Source organism: Chiloscyllium plagiosum, chromosome 6, assembly GCF_004010195.1.
Source record: "Chiloscyllium plagiosum isolate BGI_BamShark_2017 chromosome 6, ASM401019v2, whole genome shotgun sequence".
In the NCBI taxonomy this organism is placed as follows: Eukaryota; Metazoa; Chordata; class Chondrichthyes; order Orectolobiformes; family Hemiscylliidae; genus Chiloscyllium; species Chiloscyllium plagiosum.
This window is the reverse complement of record NC_057715.1, coordinates 74,101,992-74,120,963: the sequence shown is the minus strand read 5'-3', so window position 1 is coordinate 74,120,963 and position 18,972 is coordinate 74,101,992. Positions and strand designations below refer to the sequence as shown.

General features: G+C 38.1%; 1 protein-coding gene across 1 annotated transcript in view; it reads right to left on the bottom strand.

Moving 5' to 3' along the window:
• The window catches only part of LOC122550706 (cullin-5), a 73,754-nt gene that overhangs the window by 38,791 nt on the left and 15,991 nt on the right, over positions 1–18,972 (bottom strand). Inside the window, exons 3-4 of the mRNA XM_043691842.1 lie at positions 16,607–16,706; positions 12,029–12,205 (exon numbers count right to left, since the gene is read on the bottom strand). Of these exons, the coding sequence (XP_043547777.1) occupies positions 12,029–12,205; positions 16,607–16,706 (277 nt within the window). The remainder of the gene's footprint in view (positions 1–12,028; positions 12,206–16,606; positions 16,707–18,972) is intronic.

Below are 18,972 nucleotides of genomic sequence, written 5' to 3'. Positions count from 1 at the left end.
AATTTACTTTAACACAGCTACATGAGCGTCATGTTTGAACTTGGATATGAATACCTGTATTGATCCATAACAGTATTGTAGCATTTTGTTATAGTATTCTTCACAAACGAGCATAAATCTGAAGATATACATGAAGGAATCTAGAGGTATCACATTTGCAGCAAGATCTAATTGTGTCAGGCCCTCCCTTTATTAGGGTTGACCTGCATGGATATAAATTGCAGTATAATAACAAACAGCTAATCAATCTGAATAATTTAACATTATGAGTAAAATTGAATAAAGATTCAATTTTATCCTGTTTTTAAAACATCCCATAACTGCCCTTGACTAACAAGATGAAGTCATTTATCAATCTCCCATGCCTTCCATGCTTATCACTAGGTTTTACTTGTGAGAGAACAAAGGATCCCACTGTGGATTCTTTGGTGTTATGTTCTTGTGATGGCTTGCCATATTTCTCAGAGGTAAACCATTCTACTTCCCCGAGAATCTTTAGACTTTGTTATCCCTCTTTGGATCAGCATGATCTCTGCTCTGGAACTGAAGGGATGCCTGAATCACTGAAACACAAGATTCAAGTGCCTCATGTTTTCTGCCCACGGTCGATAAAATACTAAAATCCTTGTTTCTACTGCTTGAGTATAAAACGCCATCAGCTGTATGAGATAGAAAGTGCAGCTTTGTGGACTAGTTTTGTGGCATTTTTTAAAAATCAGGACCAACATAATTATTGCATTTTTACAGATCTCTGATAATATTAAGTAGTAATACAACTTTGGGATAATGGGTGATTTTAGCATTTCTAGTTTTTGTACTGGACAAAGAGCAGTTGTCACTAAATGAGAAATCTAGTTCCTAAGCTTCTCCTTTCAATAATTTTCGGCTATTCCTGCTCCTGTGTTCACCTGAGATCCCAGATATTTTTCTGTTTCTCCATGTGGTATGTGGCTATGATCTCTTCCTAACATCTCCAGTTCTTCTGATGGTTATAGAGAAAGGTCTTCCCCAGATATTAGAGTGAAAATCCCTTGTTTTGTTGATGTTAAAGACAATTATTGCCATAAGATAACTGCACAGCTTTCAGGTTACGCCCCAATTCACCGTGCGAGTCACTCAGGACTGCAATATCATTCACAAAGGTCAGGACAGAGAAATTTACACTCTTACCACCCAGGGACAAGTAAATTCTTCAACTGGTCTTCTGGAGGTAGAAGTTGAAGAGTATAGGTGATAAGGAGGCATCTTGCTTCATACCCCTTTCTATTTTGATTGGGGAAGTCTTGCTGCTGTTACCTTCAATTATGATAGTACTATTTGGCTATTAACCTGACAATAATTGTGCAAATTTCAGCCAGAGCTTAACTTCATGTAATAATTTGAAAAGTATTTAACACCAAACTGAATTGATGATGTTGACAAGATCTACAAAAGCCAGACATTTATATGATGTTTATTATTATTAAGTGACACAAAAATAAAATGGGAAAGGAGCCTGACCATGGCTAACAAGAGAAATTAGTATTAGATAGAAGGAAGGGATATACAAATTGGCCAAAAAATCCATAGACCTGAGGAATGGGAGCAGTTTAGATTTCAGCAAAGAAGGACAAAGAGACTGTTTAAGAGGGGAAAATAGCGTACAAGAGTAAACTTGCAGGGAACATACAAACTGAGTGTAAAAGCTCCTATGTGAGTGAGAAGAGATGATGATTAGTGAAAATTAACATAGGTCTCTCACAGCCATAAACAGGAGAGTTGTAATGGGGAACAAAAAAGATAGTAGAACAAGTAAATACGTTTGATTCCGCCTTCACAAGGAGGACACAAATAACATACCAAAAATGTTGGGCATCACAGGGTCTTATGAGAGAAAGGAACGGAAAGAAATGAGTGTTAATAAGGAAATTGTGTTGGTGAAATTGATGGAATTAGATGCTGATAAATCCCCAGGGCCCAATACTCTACATTCTAGGATACTTAAGGAAAGGGCCTCTAGAAATAGTAGATGCATTGGTGGTCAGCTTTCAAGATTCTATGGACTCTGAAAAAGTTACTATGAATTAAGGATAGCTCATGCAACCCCACTGTTTTAAAAAAAAAGTAAGAGAATACAGGGAATTATAGACCTGGAACCCATTTCTCCCACACCAATCTCTGAATCACATTTACTTCTGTAATCTTGCTGATCTTGTGCCAATCAGCTCGCAGCTCAGGTAGTAACCCAGAGATTACCTTTTTGGCTGTGCTTTCTAATTTAACCCCTAGCTCCTCTTAATTCCCTCAGCAGAATCTCTCTCCAGCATCTATTCCCTGACTATACTATCTCCAATTCGACTTCATTTTTCTTTTCTCCATCTTGAAATGGCTTCCTGTCCCATGGTGCTATGGTCAGCTTGCTAATTTTCCCTATTGTTTTTTCTTTTGTCCACATGTGGAGCAAGAATCTTGAACCCATTGGACAAGGACAACAGCTGATGCTTATTCAGCACAATCTCATGGATCCCTCTACCTGCCTCACCCTCCTATTCCCTAACCTCTAGCTAAATTCAGGGTAGTTACTCGAAGGGATGTGACAGCCTCCTGAAACAATTAATACTTCCCTCCCCTCTCTGACGGGTTGCCGTGCTGAAGACTTAGACTCCAACTGATCAATTCTGGGTTGCAGTTCCTCGAGCGGCCAACACATACTACAGAGGTGGTCTCTATAAACCAAAATGGGGTCCAACAGCTCCCACATCATGCAGCTGCAACACATCGCATGACCTGTATCTCTATTCTATTTAACTAATTTGTTTTTTTTTAAATAACTAAAGACCAATAGAAAATTTAGTCTGCAAAATATTATTCCTTTTTACCTTTACTCTGAAAGCAACTTACAGTAGATAAATTGGCAGTTACTTATCAATCAATAACTTACAGTATTAAAGTAGCAGAAAAGATTCACAATAGTTTAAAACAGTATAAAGTAGAATCAAATAAAGATTAACATCACTCAGTCAGCTGGTTGTCCTTCTGGGCACTGTGACTCTAGCACCAAAGCTCTGCCCCTAGACTGCATCAGCCACATGCTCACCAATTCACTCCTCTTTTTTTAAAAAAAATTAACGGTGAAACTCCTGACTCACCTCTTATACTTTTAAACGTGCAAAAGCAGATGCATGTGGGTAAATGTGAGATTGTCCACTTTGATAGCAAAAGCAGGAAGACAGATTATTATCTAAATGGACATAGATTGGGGAAGGGGAGGCACAACAAGGTCTGGGTATAGTTGTACACCAGTTGCTGAAAAGAAGCATGCAGGAATAGCAGGTGAAGAAGGCAGCAAATGGTACATTATTGCCATCCTTCACAGTGACAGAATTCAAGTTCAGGAACAGGAATATTTTGATGTAATTGTACACAGCCTTTGAGAGACCATGCCTGGAGTATTATGTGCAGGTTTGGTCTCCTTATTTGAGAAAGGGTGTTCTGACTATGGAGGTAGAGCAACAAAGGTATATGGACCAACCGACGAAGGGCTTAGGCCCGAAATGACAACTCTGTTATGTCCTTGATTTTTTTCAGAGGGGTAATAAACCAGGCTGGGCTCCAATCAGACTGGTTTGATACTGAGATGAGAAGGGTTTTGAGAGGCCTTTTGTTTACACGTAAGCAGATGAGACTTCAGGCCAAAGTGGTCATGTTTTAGAAGTAACTTGTAGAATGAAAGGGGAGTGCTCAGCTCTCCAGCTGAGCAGTTTACTTCAGAACTGCCTGGGATTTCAACAGTGAGCTGTGTGGAAACAAACTCTCTCTTCTGCCCTTCTAACTTCAACCTGTAAACATCTGACCCTTTTTTGTACTGCGTTTTAAAGGGGGCTTGCTTATTGGGACTGTTGTGTAAATCTAGTTTGGATAGACTGAGTTCTGAAGTGGTTCTTTATTCTGTTCTTAGAATTTCATTGTGTAATTTTGTGAATAAATGTTTTATCTGTTTTAAACCTGGTAGTCAACCTCGCTAACGTAATCTGGGTAATTTTTACTGTACACTTACCGAAACAAATTGCAAAGTTATAGTCTGGGCTGCCTGCTTAAGAATGTTTTGAGTGGTCTGACCTAGTCCATAATACTACTGCTCCTCAGATGCTGCCTAACCTGCTGTGCTTTATCCAGCGCCACACTTTTCGACTCTGACTCTCCAGCATCTGCAGTCCTCACTTTCTACTTATTACTGGGATGACAGGAATGATGTATAAAGAGAGATTGGATTGATAAGGATCATATTCACTGGAAGATTGAGTGGGAGATCACATAGAAACTTATAAAATTCTAACAGGACTAGTTGGGTTAAACCTATAGAGATGATTAGACTGTCCAGAACGGGGAGGGGGGACACAATTTAAGTATATGGTGGATACTGGACTGAGATGAGTGGAACTTTTGCACCTACAGAGTGATGGGTCTGTGGAACACTCTGCCACAGAAAGCAGTTGAAGCCAAAACATTATCTAACTCACCTTTGATAATATTCAAAGTTCTTTGTGCTAATGGATTGAAAGGGTATGGGGAGTAAGGAGGAACAGGACACTGCATCAGATAATCAGCCATGATCACAGTGAAAAGTGGAGCAGGGCCAAAGGGCCAAATGGCTACACCTTCTCCTATTTTCTTTATTTTACTTCCTCATCATTTAGAAGGATAGCAATGTTTTTGAAATATCCAGGGATTGTGACAAGGAGCCTTTTTTTGGTCTGGGGCTTATTTCAAATGTGTCGCTCAGTCTTTTGGCCATGACTTGTGTAGAGAGATGAAGTAACATTGGGAGGATCACCAGCTATGTATGTTCTTCAGAAGATCTGGGTCTTCAGATATAGGTGTGAAGATTGCTCAACTATTTTTCAATGCACTTGGAATTATTTTAGATTTCACATGAAGAGAGAAGAGGTGATAAAGTATTTTTTGGGGGATATACAGGTTTTCTAAAGCACACCCCATCTGGATCTGCTACACCATTTTCACCAATCCCTTTAATGGTTAACATTACTTATCCTTCCTCTATTGGCTTCATTTGTGGTGCGATTTCCGTATATCCAAAACATTTTCTCAAATTTGCCTTATTATTAGGTGTGGGAGGTTTTGTTTGAAAACTTTTCTCTGGTTAGTCTATGATGAGGGGCAGGAAGAAATGACTGATGCTCCCACAGTCTGCCTGTTCTTTTATATAAAATTTGAGTAGTCTGAAATATGCTTCTCCAAGTTGGCCTTCTTTTCTTCTCACCATTGTTTATGTGGCTCTTACCTTTAGATGTTGCTCTCTGTTTAACTAAGTTCCTTTAACTGATCTCTAGTCAATACCATTTCAGTTATGGGTGTGAGTAGCCCAATGGTGAGCCCCCAGACTTGACGGTTGAGTTGCACATCTGTAAATGTTTTGGCCTGCATGATCTGATCATCCCAGTCCCAATGTTCTGGATACTCACCAGGTATCTAAGTATTCTGTTTAGGTGTAAATGCTCTTCCGTGAGGATGGCAATCTCATCCATTAACTTCACTTTTGAAGCCTTCCTTCCAAAGGAGTTTGTTATGGGAGTCTTATCATGTAAAATTCTGTAATTCTTTTCTTTCATAAGCGATCTGTTTAGTGGTTTTAGTGATAAGGATACTTGTGTAGCAGCCACTAAACCTCTGTTCAAGCTCAACAAGATGATTAATTTTTTCTTCAGTTCATTTGTGTGGCTGCTTCCCAGGATGGGATTTTGTTTGCAGAGCTGCCAGGCATTCCTCATTCTGGAAAGCCACATGCTCAATGTGTTTATGTTGTCCAAAGCCAACTTTCGATGTAAATCTGAGAATGCACAAACTGCAAAGTGCCAAGTCGTTTCCACCTGCTTGGTTATTTCTCTATTGACTACAGTCTGATTTTAAAAATCAAAGCTGCAACTATATCTGCAAACCTTGAGTTCCAATTATCCACTGGCAGTGAACCCACTTTCATCAAATGACTACACTTGGTGTTCCCCCATGTTTAACTAGTATAAAATTATATAAAAACAAAGACAGAGTTTCCAACTTTTAAATGGAAAGTGAACTATATCTTTATGAACTGGTCTATTCAATCCTTTATCCTTTAACTAGATTTCAGCTGAGTAATATAATGTTCTTGACTCTACATATCCTGTATACAGTTTGAAGGGAGCTGATGATATTACAATAAACAAACCCTTTATTTATGAACATCTTCCCCATGTACTGATAAAGGAAGTAAGGTTTTACATCAACTTCTGCAGCCCACCAAATCTGACCCTTTGCACATTGACAATTTCCTTTGCAGCACATGAAAATAACACCGAGCAGTACAGCATTTCCTCACTAACGCAATCTCAATTCACATTCTATTTCTATTCAAGTCACATGAATAGAAATTTCTAACTCAGAGATGCAATTGTTACCAAAACTGACATCAAAATAAAGTCAAAAATAGATTAAATCATGCCTGCACAAATCTGTACTATGTTTTAATGAAAATTGATCCTAACTTTAGAATTATCTTTAAAGCATGTTAACATAAATCCAATAACATTAACAGCTTTAGAATCATTTAAAATAGAACAAAGTACATATCCAGTACAATAAGGAGAAAATCATTTAAAAGTTCACGTTGATTTCTATTCTAAGTGCACAATTGTGCAATATACACGCACGTTAACCAAAGAAAGTATCAAATCTTGTACAGCATCAGTTAATCCTGTCAAAAAAATTCTACATTATTCAAATATTAATCAAAAACATTTCAGTAATAGCTGTGAATCAGAAGGTTAAAAGGAGAAAGGAACTTGTTAAAATTACAATCATGAGGGAAGTGGCATGAAGCAACCTGATGGAGCTGTGGGCTGACAAATCTCTTAGTCAAGATGGAGTCTTAAAATAGGTTTCTAATGAAGTTGTAAATGTGTTGGTATTATGTTTCCATTATTTATTAGCTATAGTAAGGTTCTATCAGTCTGGAAAATAGCAAATGTAATGCCCTTGTCAAGTAGGGAGGAGGCAGGAAGCATGAAGCGAGATAGTCAGATATCTCAATATATGGGGAAGATGTTGAATTGATATTTAAAGAGATTATAGATGCACAGTTAGAAAAAAACATGACAATCAGGAACAGTCAGTCTGGTTTCAAATGAAAATCATCTTTGACCAATTTATTGGAATTCTTTGAAGGAGTCACACACACTGTAGATAAAAGGGAGCCCACGGACATGTTACAGTTGGATTTCCAAAAGACATATGATAAGGTTCCAACACATGAAAGGTTATTACGGAAAATTAAAGTTCATAGTATAGAAGGTAACACCATAACACAGGAGGTGAGCCATTGATTGACAGGATGTGACGAGTGGAGTCCTGTTGAGGTCTCAATTTTTTTTACAATTTATACTAATAACTTAGATGAACAGAGCAAAAGCAAATTAGCTAAATTCACAGATGAGACCAAGCAAGGTAGGAATGTACGTTCAAAAGAAGATGTAATGAAGTTGCAGCTAAATATAGTACAGGCAAAAATCTGGTATGTGGTATGTGTGACAAATCTGATAAGCTTATTTCAGTTCTTGAAGGTATCAAGTAGAACAAATAAAGGAAACCAATAGATGGGATATATTTGGATTTCCAAAAAATATTTGATGAAGGTATCACATGCAAGATTACTTTGAAAGAGCCCATGGTGCATACTTGCATGGATAGAGGATTAGCTAACTAATTCAAGAGCGTGTTGGGCTAAAAGGTACATTTTCAAGATGGTGACTTGGATAACGCAAGTAAATATACTATTACTGAGTTTGCAGATGACACAAAAATAGGTGGAAATTCAAACAATGAGGAAGACAAGGAGCCTACAGAGGGATACTGACAGGTTAGTGAGTGGGCAAAAACTTGGCAGATAGAATATGATGTGGGAAAACGTGAGGTTGTGCACTATGAAAGGAAGAATAAAATAGAATATTATTTATATATCGAAAGACTGCTGAAAGCTGGAGCAGAACGTAATTTGGGGGTCCTAGTGAATGAGATCTTATTGAAACACATGATTCTTAGGGGATGGACAAGGAAGATGTGGAGAGTGTGTTTCCTTTGTGGGACAGTAGAGGGCATAATCTCAGAGTAAGGGGTTACCCATTTAAGACAGAAATAAGGAACATTTTCTTCTGAAGGTAGTAAATCTGTGGAATTCTTTACTGCAGAGGGTTTTTGAGGCTGAGTCATTAAGTATATGTATTGAGACCATTAAAGGGAATCCAGGCTTATGGGGATATAACAGGAAAGTGGAGCTGAAGGTTATCAGACCAGCCATGATCTTGTTGAATGGCAGAACTGACTCAATGGGCCAAATGGCTTACTTCTATTCCTATGTCTTACAGTAGAATGAAAAAATGTGAAGTTATTCACTTTGGCAGATTGAATAATAGAGTATTACTCAAAGAGATAATGACTAAAGAATTCTGAGAGTTTTAGGCATTCTGATGTTTAAAGTGCTCATATGGGCAGGTACAATATGTAATCAAAAATGCTAATGGGATATTATCCTTTATTATGAGAAAAATCTGAACCTAAAAGTAAAGATGTTATGCTACACAGGACACTGATGAGACCTTAACCTGAATACTGCATACAGTTTTGGTGACCTTATGAGGAAAGATATAAATGCATTGGAAGTGGTACAGAGCAGGTTTATTAGATTGATACTCGGAGTGAGTAGGTTGTCTTCTGAGGATAGGTTGCATAGACTAGGCTGGTTTTCACTGGAGTTAAGAAGAGTAAGGGTGGCTTGATTAAGTGTACAAGATTTTGAATGGTCGTCACAAGGTGGACATGGAAAAGATGTTTCCTCTTGTGGATGAGTGCAGAACTCAAAGACATTGTTTTAAAATTAGGGATCACTCTTTCAGAACAGAGGAGGAGAAATTCTCTCTCTTACTCTCACACACACGTGCACAAAGGGTTGAGACACTTTGGAACTCTGCCTCAGAAAACAGCATGGGTGGTGACATTAAGACCATAAGACACATGACTGGAAGGAAGGCCAATCGGCCCATTGAGTCCACTCTGCCATTTAATCATTTCAACTTCACTTACCCGCACTCTCCCCATAGCCCTTAATTCCTCGCGAGATCAAGAATTTTAGCAATCTCTGCCTTGAAGACATTTAACATCCCAGCCTCCGCTGCGCTCTGTGGCAATGAATTCCACAGGCCCACCCCTCTCTGGCTGAAGAAATATCTCATTTCCGTTCTAAATTGACCCCCTCTATTTCTAAGGTTGTGCCGATGGGTCCTAGTCTCCCTGCCTAACAGAAACAACTTTCCAGCTTCCACCCTTTTTAGGCCATGCATTATCCTGTAAGTTTCTATTAGATCTCCCTTCAACCTTCTAAACGCTAATGAATACAATCCCAGGATCCTTAGCCGATCATCGTATGTTAGGCCTACCATTCCAAGGATCATCTGTACGAATCTCACTGGACATGGTCCAGTGCCAGTATGTCCTTCCTGAGGTGTGGGGCTCAAAATTGGACACAGTATTCTACATGGGGCCTAAATAGAGCTTTATAAAGTCTCAAAAACACATCGCTGCTTTTATGTTCCAACCCTTTTGAGATAAATGGCAACGTTACATTCGCTTTCTTAATCACTGACTCAACCTGCAAGTTAACCTTTAGAGAATCCTGGACTAGCACTCCCAGATCCCTTTGTACTTTGGCTTTTTGAATAGTCTATGCCTGTACTGTTTTTTCTAAAGTGCAAGACCTTGCATTTGCTCACGTTGAATTTCATCAGCTATTTCCTGGACCACTCTCCTAAACTGTCGAAATTTTTCTGCAGCCTCCCCACCTAACTTCGTATCATTGGCAAAATTCGCCAGAATGCCCCCAGTCCTTTCATCCAGATCATTAATAGATAAAGTGAACAGCTGCGACCATAACACTGAACCCTGCGGGACACCACTTGTCATCGGCTGACATTCCAAAAAAGAACCTTTTATGCCAACTGTCTGCCTTTTCTCAGATAGCCAATCCTCAATCCATGCCAGTCGCTCACCTTGAACACCATGGGCCCTCACCTTACTCAGCAGCCTCCCGTGAGGTCTCAATAGATATCATTCACTGGGTTTCTCTGGTCTAACGTACTTGTTACCACTCCAAAGAATTCTAACAGGTTTGTCAGGCACGACCTCCCCTTACTAAATCCATGCTGACTTGTTCTAATCCAACCTTGCACCTTCAACAATTTAGAAATCTCATCCTTAACGATGGATTCTAGAATTCTACCAACAACTGAGGTTAGGCTAATCAGCCTATAATTTTCCATCTTTTGCCATGACTCTTTCTTGAACAAGGGGGTTACAATAGTGATTTTCCAATCATCTGGGACTTTCCCTGACTCCTGTGACTTTTGAAAGATCACAACCAATGCCTCCGCTCTTTCCTCAGCCACGTCCCTCAGAACTCTAGGATGTCGCCCAGCGGGGCCAGGAGGTTTATCAAATTTTAGATTTTTTAGCTTTTCTCGCACTTTCTCTTTTGAAACGGCTACCATATTCAACTCTGCCCCCTGATTCTCCCTAATTTTTGGGATATTACTCATGTCTTCCATTGTGAAGACTTACACAAGGTACTTATTAAGACCTTCAGCCATTTCCTTATCTCCCAGCACTAGCCTTACAGCATCAATTTGGAGCGGCCCAATGTCTACTTTTGCCTCTCGTTTGTTTCTTATGTATTGAAAGAAACTTTTACTATCATTTCTAATATTACTGGTTAGTCTACCTTCATATTTAATCCTCTCCTTCCTTATTTCTCTCTGTTATCCTCTGTTTGTTTTTGTAGACTTCCCAATCTTCTGATTTCCCAGTGCTCTTGGCCACTTTATAGGCTCTCTCTTTCTCTTTGATACATTTCCTGACTTCCTTTGTCAGCCATGGCTGTTTAATCCCCCCCCTTGGATAATCTTTCTTTTCTTTGGGATGAACCTCTGTCCTCAATTACACCCAGAAACTCCTGCCATTGTTGCTCTACTGTCTTCCCCACGAGAATCTGCTTCCAGTTGATTTTCATCAGTTCCTCTCTCATGCCCCTGTAATTACCTTGATTTAACTGTAACGCCACTACATCCGATTTTGCTTTCTCTCTTTCAAACTGTGGACTGAACTCTACCATATTATGATCGCTGCCTCGTAAGTGTTCCCTTACTTTAAGATGCTTTATGAAGACTGGCTTAAGTATTTTGAAGACACAATTGATAAATTCTTATTAGGCATGGGATTCATGGGTTAATAGGACTGAACGGAATCTGGTCCTCAAAACTAACAGATCAACTATGATCTTATTGTACAGCATAGCAGCTCATAGGCTTGAATGGTTTATTACTGCTCCTATTTTATATGTTCATAAATGCATAGGTATGCAAATAAATTTTGAGTTTAAACAGAAATAATCATGGCAGTGTCAGGCATAATCAAATAAACTGCAGCTGGTAAGTCTAAAAGTTAGATTTGCTAGGCACTGCTTAGGGTCCTGACCACAGTTGTGATCGTTTTCTGTCAATTTGACCTGCTCCTTTAAGGCCACTGCACGAATACCCCTGAAGAGTATTCAGCTAACTGCAATTGCTTGCAAGTATTCTGAAATGATTTTAACAGTATACAAATTGTCTGTTAATGTCATGCGCTGTGTCAAAATCTTTCACAAAAAAGTTTGTTTACTTCTTTATGACTATGTTGAAAATGTCAGACTTGCCAGTATAACAGCTGTGCACCAATCTAAACCTTTCACAATACATATCTTGATCTCCTGTGGCATTGCTTGTGGCAAGTCAGATGATCATGTTGCTTATTAATAAACCAAGACAATGTATTATAAAAAGCATAATACATTATACTAGAGCTACATAGAGCTGTTTCGTTTTTGACCAGGTTTGACCATATTAAAACAGAAAATATTAGATATCAACACTCTAATTTGCAGTAACTCATAAGTATTGAATGTTCATCCACATACCTTTCTCACAATACTGTCCTCGACATTGGATTTCTTATTACTGCCCTGTTTACCCATTAAAGTTATTTCTAATTGGCAGAAAGGTTTCGGCAAGATGTCACACTGTGTGAAGAATTTCCGCCATTCTGCAATGTAGGCTTTAAGTAAAGCAGTGTCATCCTGGTGACTCAGCACCCTCTGGAAAAAAAACATACACCATTTACATCAAATCAGATTTCTAACAAGTACAGTATTTTGTTTTTATATTATTGTGACAAAGACCACAAAAATGCTAATTCTGGGCAATACCCTAAAACAGACTTTGTAATGGAGGGATGGCATGTTCCATCTCGTAAGTGAAGTGTAACAAGTAGTCTTCAGGCATGGAATCCTTCCTGAATATTTCTGAACAGCTATTATAACTAACAATTAATTGAAATACAGCCTGTACTTGGGTTTTTGCATTTGTACTTTGAGACAAATGGTTGCCAGAAATAGTTAAGGAAACTCCATGAAGATAATGATGCTTGGGGAATGCAGGGAATATGGATAGCTATGCTGATGCTCAAGGCCTCAAATATGGCAAGGCTGCAAAAGGAAGGGATATGAATCAAAAGGGTGGACACAGTTAGACAGCGAATGTCTAATCATAGGTCATGATCAAAAAATTCGTTGAACCCAACAGGCTGAAAAACAACCACTCCAAGTTACTCAACTATACAGCTATGAGCTATGAAATGGCTAGCAGAGAGAAATGCCAGACATTAAAGGCTCTTGAAATACTTTAAGTTTGGAAACAAACAATCTAAGTGAGACAAGTGCAATTTTGGAGAGAAACAACAGGGAGGAGGAATTTCAAACAGGACCTTCTTGCTTTGTGGAACCTTTGATTCCTCAAGGTTAAAATACCACCATTTTAAGCTTTTGAAATGTATAAAAGCAACTTGGGTAAAAACATCCAATGTGCAGAGTTCTGAAAAAGTGGCTTTGTAAATCATCTTCAGGGCATGTTAGTGTTCCAGTAAAAGACCATCTTGTTAAAAGGTGAACAAAACGTGGACTAGCTAGCCAGTTTTCAGTCTGGAAACGGATTGATCCAGTAATAACATCAACTGAGATTATAACATTTAATTCAAAGCATACCAACATATAAATTTTTATTATAAATTAACTATATTTAAGAGTACTTCAGCATTTTGAATTGCTTATTGTAGTGATTGTGATGAGGTCAGCCAGGTGGACCTTCTAGAATGAGTTCCCTGACTAGGGTTGTTAACCTGGTCCAAACAGGAAGCCCTGGCTGACAGATAAGAACAGAAGTGTCAAACATGTAAATAAAGAGTTACTTGCTGACAGAATATCGGCATCTGTGGAATTATTTCATTTATAGTTGTAGTAGATCTGTACATACAAAAATCTAAATCATTCATCATTTCAAAATGTGATTAAATGAGATTTGAACAGCACCAAGTCAATTCTATATGATGCAATGTAACAAAATGGGCACGTGATACATTGTTGTTATTGTTCAATTTTCACAATTTCAAATTAAGAGACTAACTTGTGATATTTGTATCTGAACAATATAAGAAATAGGGGCAAGGCAGAGAGGTCCCTGCGTGCATCCCAATAGTTAATAAGATAGTAGCTGATCTGTGCCTATAATTCTACTCAACTGCAGAGTCCCCATATCCTCTTATTCTTTTATGAGACCAAACATCTCAGTCTTGAATATATTCAAAAGCTAAACATCTGCTGCCACCTGTGTAGGGATATTCAGAACCTTCACCTTAGTTCAAAATAGCCATCCCCTTATCCTAAGGCTATGCACCCTAATTACAGGCCTCAAATGCCTCTCAGTAGATGGTCCTTTCAAGCCGTTTGAGAATCTGGTGTACACCAATGAAATTACTTCTCAATTAACCTCCAGAATAAAGTCATTCTCTCCTCAATGCACAATCCTCTCATACCAGTAATCAACCTTTGTTGCCCCAGCACTGATTCTTGCAGCACTTCACTACTGACAATGCATTGCTGTAAAAATATCTAATTCTTGGCATCACACAAAGTAAGGATGCAAAGCATTTAAAAGAAGACGTACAATTTAGAGGAATTTTCTAGGGATGAGGGATTTCAACTACACGGAGTTACGGTTTGTCTCCTTAAGGATAGATTTGAGAAGAAATTTGATAGAGTGTCTAAAATCAATATTCAGCCCTAACAATACCATCAGTTAATACCAATGCATTCCTTTGTATTCATCTCATGTAAATGGCACTGTTTGTACCAATGTGCCTTGTCAGTTTTCTCATTTACCCTGCAGATTTGTTGTCATCCATACATATAGCTATTGGATAAGGACCTACGCAGCTTCACAATGGCTACTGTTGCTCGCTTATTCCCTTATCTGCTTGACTCAGTTACACCTCCTGCTTCTGGCCATAAATCAGATCCATGCTGGAAAAGCACAGCAGATCAGGCAGCATTGAAGGAGCAGGAAAATCAATGTTTCGGGCAAAAGCCTTGATGAACCCTGATCTTGACTGTAATCTCCAGCATCTGCAGAACCCACTTCCGCAACAAATCAGATCCATACTACTCTGGATGAGACCACAACCTGTGTCTAGATAAAACTGTTCAGGTAACTCTTCCTTTCCCAAATTGCTAAGTCCTGGCAGCATCTACACCTTAGACTGAAGCAGAGTAACTCTTAACTGATGTTCCTGGAGATGCAGACAACTTCTGTGGATGTAACCAGACAGAGTCAATATGGGTTCGTGAATGGGTAATTTTAGTCACGTTATTTCGGGAAGTTATGATCTACACAGATACAAGGGAACTTGGGGATGTGCTATACTCAAGATTTACAGAAGTAATTTGACCAGTTGCTGCATCAAATGTTGCTCACCAAAATAAGAACTCATGCCATTGGGATAGCATTCTGCAAGGATAGAGGATTAGTTAATTAACCAGGAAACAAAGTAGACATAAATGGAACATTTTCAGGTTAGCAGGATGCAACAAATGGAGTGCCTCAGAGATCAGTGCTGGAAACGTACCTTAACAATTAGTGACAATGAAGGAACCTAATGCATACGTTGCTAAGTTTGATTATGATACAAAAATAGGTATTTTTTTATAAAACTTACTTTTCTACCTGAATTCTGCTCAATAATGTAGACAATTTAAGTGAGTGGCAAGAGGGGTATAATGTGGGAAAATGTGATATTTAGTAAATAGAATAGAAAGGCAGCATATTATTTAAATGGAAAGAGATTACAGAACAAGAAAAAGAGATCTGGTGCCCTAGCACAATTACAATTTGCTGCAAATGATATTGAAGGTAAATGGAACATTGTCATTTATCGTAAGAGGAATGGAATAAAAATGTAGATACGTTATGTTGCAACCAGTAGGATGTGGTAAGACTTCAAGAATTCACTTGTTTATCAATGAAATACAACCAGAGGTTTCTCACTAATGACTAAATAACTTTTTTTTTAAAACAATTCAACAATAAAGAGAAATTTGGTAAACTTGCAGCAAAATCATTAGAATTTTAATGTCCTTAAACATTTCCAGTAATGGTTAACACAATACTAAAATGCAAACATAAAAAAAACTTTTTAAAAAGCAGGGTTTTGTTTACAACATGGTGGGGCAGGGTTTTTGATAAGTTGTTTGGTAGCATGCAAGATACAAAAGGTTGAGAACCGTTGGTGTAGGGTATTGGTGTTCTGGAATCTGGAATACTGTATATAGTTTTGGTCTCCATATTTAAGAAAGGATACAAGTATGTTAGAGGCTGTTCAAAGAAGGTTAACTTGACTAGTACTTGGGATGGGGGCATCATTTTATGAAGAAAGGTTGGACAATTGGAGTCTTTATCAATTGGAATTTAGGAGATGGTTTTGACAAGGATAGATGCTGAAATGATGATTCGCCTTGAGAGAGGGAAGAAAACTAGGGGACAGCTTAGAAGTAAAGGAGTCTCCCATTTAAGACTAAGATGAAAAGAAATATTGTTTTTCTCTGAGTTGAAAATCTTACTCAGTGTGGCCAAGATAAAGTTATTGAATATTTTTGCCTAAGTCCAGAGTTTTCTTTGACTAAAGACTACCAGTGGGTAGACAGGTCTGTGGAGTGGAGGCCAAAATCAGATCACTCATGATATTTTCAATGATGGAACAGACATGAAGGAGACAAACAGTCTACTCATTCTCTTAATTCATACGTTCATGTTCAGTTTTCTGGAATTGTAGTGCGCTCCACAAATGCTATAGTTGCTGCACACCATCCACATTGGGCCATTCCTGTATAAATTTGCTTTTGTTCTTTGATTATATTATCTATTATTCAATCACCGTAGCTTATAGCAATGCATCTTTAAATTAAGTGCCGATCTTAGTGCACGTTAGCGGTATGTTAAATATTCCCTGTAGCACAATTCCCAATTTTTGGAGGTTAGAAGCAGCACCTCTTTGTCCATCTACAACAAATTCCCAAATTTCATATTCTGCTTGTGATAGCTATGTATTTCAGTATAGTTAACAAAAAATTCAATACATAAATACTTCTTTAAGAAAAATTCTGACTTACAGCTTGAGCTTGTTTGATAAAATCTAGAATATCTTCTTTCAGAGCTTGATGAATTTTTGCTGGGCCCTTATCATCCCACAGACAGACAGCATGAACATCTCTATGAGAAAACAACAATATTTACAATGTGAAATTTTACAAGAGACACCAACTCCGACAGAAGTAAACCACAACGTTCTTTGAAGTAATTTGTTTAATATGTATAGAATGAACAACAAAATATAAATAATCTGAATCTTATTTAAGCATAGCTGAATCAGTGGGCTGATTGAGTACAAATAAAATCAAATAATCCTGCACTGTTTCCAAATGGAGTAGTATCAAATTGATTCACTAAATTTGTTAAAATTATAGACTAGCTTGAAATGTATTGTAAGGTTCAGGGATTCTGAGGATGTCACAGCACAAAAACAAACAAACCATTGAGGGTTCTCAGTATCTGAAATGCGAAATTGCATTAAGACTCATACTTAAACTTCACTGTAATTCAATAATCTGGGGTTTTTTTTGTATACTTTTGTTAGAAAGTCTGCCAGAATTCTTTAATGAAGGCAATAGATATTCAGTCTTAATTCATTTTAAATAGACTATGGAAAACACTAATCAAAACAATAGGGATAATTTTCCTCTCATGTTATTTTACATAAAGCTGGTGTAGACAAGAGGTAACAATCTAAATTCAGGTTCATTCCACTTTCAGGGTTCCAATCAAAAGTAAAAGGAAACATACCAAACATCTGTCTATTGGTAATATGCCACAGGGCCCTTTTTTTATTATTTGCACTATAGCAATGTCACATGCCAGGAACTCTGCTGTACTGGGCCAAATGTTGTTACACCAAGGGATCAGAGGAATTAAACTTTAAAAGTTCCACAGTAAAAACAAATATACAAACATGTGAAATAGGAATAGGTCATTCAGTCCCTCGAGCTTCCTCCACCTTCAATAAGATCTTGGCTGATTGGACTGTAACCTCAAATTCGCATTCCAACTAACCTGGAATACCCTTTCATTCCCTTGCTTAAGGATGTATCTATCTCTGTCTTAAAATATTCAGGGATTCTGCTTCTACCAACTTTTATGGAAGAGTTCCAATAATTCATGACCCTTGGGGGAAAAAAAATTGGGTATTGTCTATTTAAACGGGGATTTAAGTAGTCACCCGTAATTCTAGATTTTCCAATAAAAGAAAACACCGTCTTTGCGATCACTAAGTCAAGATCACTTGGTATCTTGATTTTTCAATCTCTTGCTCTTCTAAACTCCAGCAATACTAGCCTGTCTTTTGCTTTCAATTTCCTTCATGATAAATGGTAACATCCTATTGGTTTTCCTCATTACTTGTTGTACCTAAACAGTAATATCTTTGAATTCATGCACAAGGATATGCAAGTCATTCCACATCTCAAAGGACTGCAATCTCCCATCATTTAGGTAATTAAAAAAACTCTTTCTGCCAAAATGGACAATTCACATTTCTCCAAATTATACTCCATTTGGCCTCTCACCTAACTTAGCGATATCTTTTTGTAGCCTCCTGTCCTTTTCACAACTTACATTCCTACTGATCGGTGTCATCAGCAAATTTAACAATTGCCCCTTTATCTAAGTAACATCTAAATTGCTCCCAACACTAATGCCTGAGGTACACTATTTGTTATATCTTGCCAACCTAAAAACAATCCATCTACGATCACTCACTATTCCTGCTGGCTTGCCAATCTTCTCTCCCTGCCAGTATGCTAAACCATGAGATTTTATTTCCTGCAATGAACTTCAATGTGACATCTTATCAAATGTTTCCTGGAAATCTAGGTACAATACATTCACCAGTTCCCCCTTATCCATGACACATTACCTCAAGAACTCCAAGGAGTGGCAGTTGGAGTTTAATTTAGATAAATGTGAGGTGCTAAATGTTGAAAAGGTAAATCAGGGTAGGACTTATATACTTAATGGTAAGGTCCTGGGGAGTGTTTCTGAACAGAGAGACCTTGGAGTGCAGGTTCATAGCTCCTTGAAAGTGGAGTATCAGGTAGATAGGATAGTGAAGAAGGTGTTTAGTACACTTTCCCTTATCGGTCAAAGCATTGAATATACGAGTTGGAAGGTCATGTTGTGGCTGTACAGAACATTGATTAGACCACTTCTGGAATATTGTGCGCAATTCTAGTCTTCCTCCTATAAGAAGAAGGGTTCAGAAAAGATTTACAAGGATGTTGCCAGGGTTTGAGCAGTAGGTAGAGGTTGTTTTCGCTGGAGTGTTGGAGGCTGATGAGTGACCTTATAAAGGTTTTTAAATCATGACAGGCATAGATAGGGTAAATACACAAGGTCTTTTCCCTGGGATGGGGGAGTCCAGAAC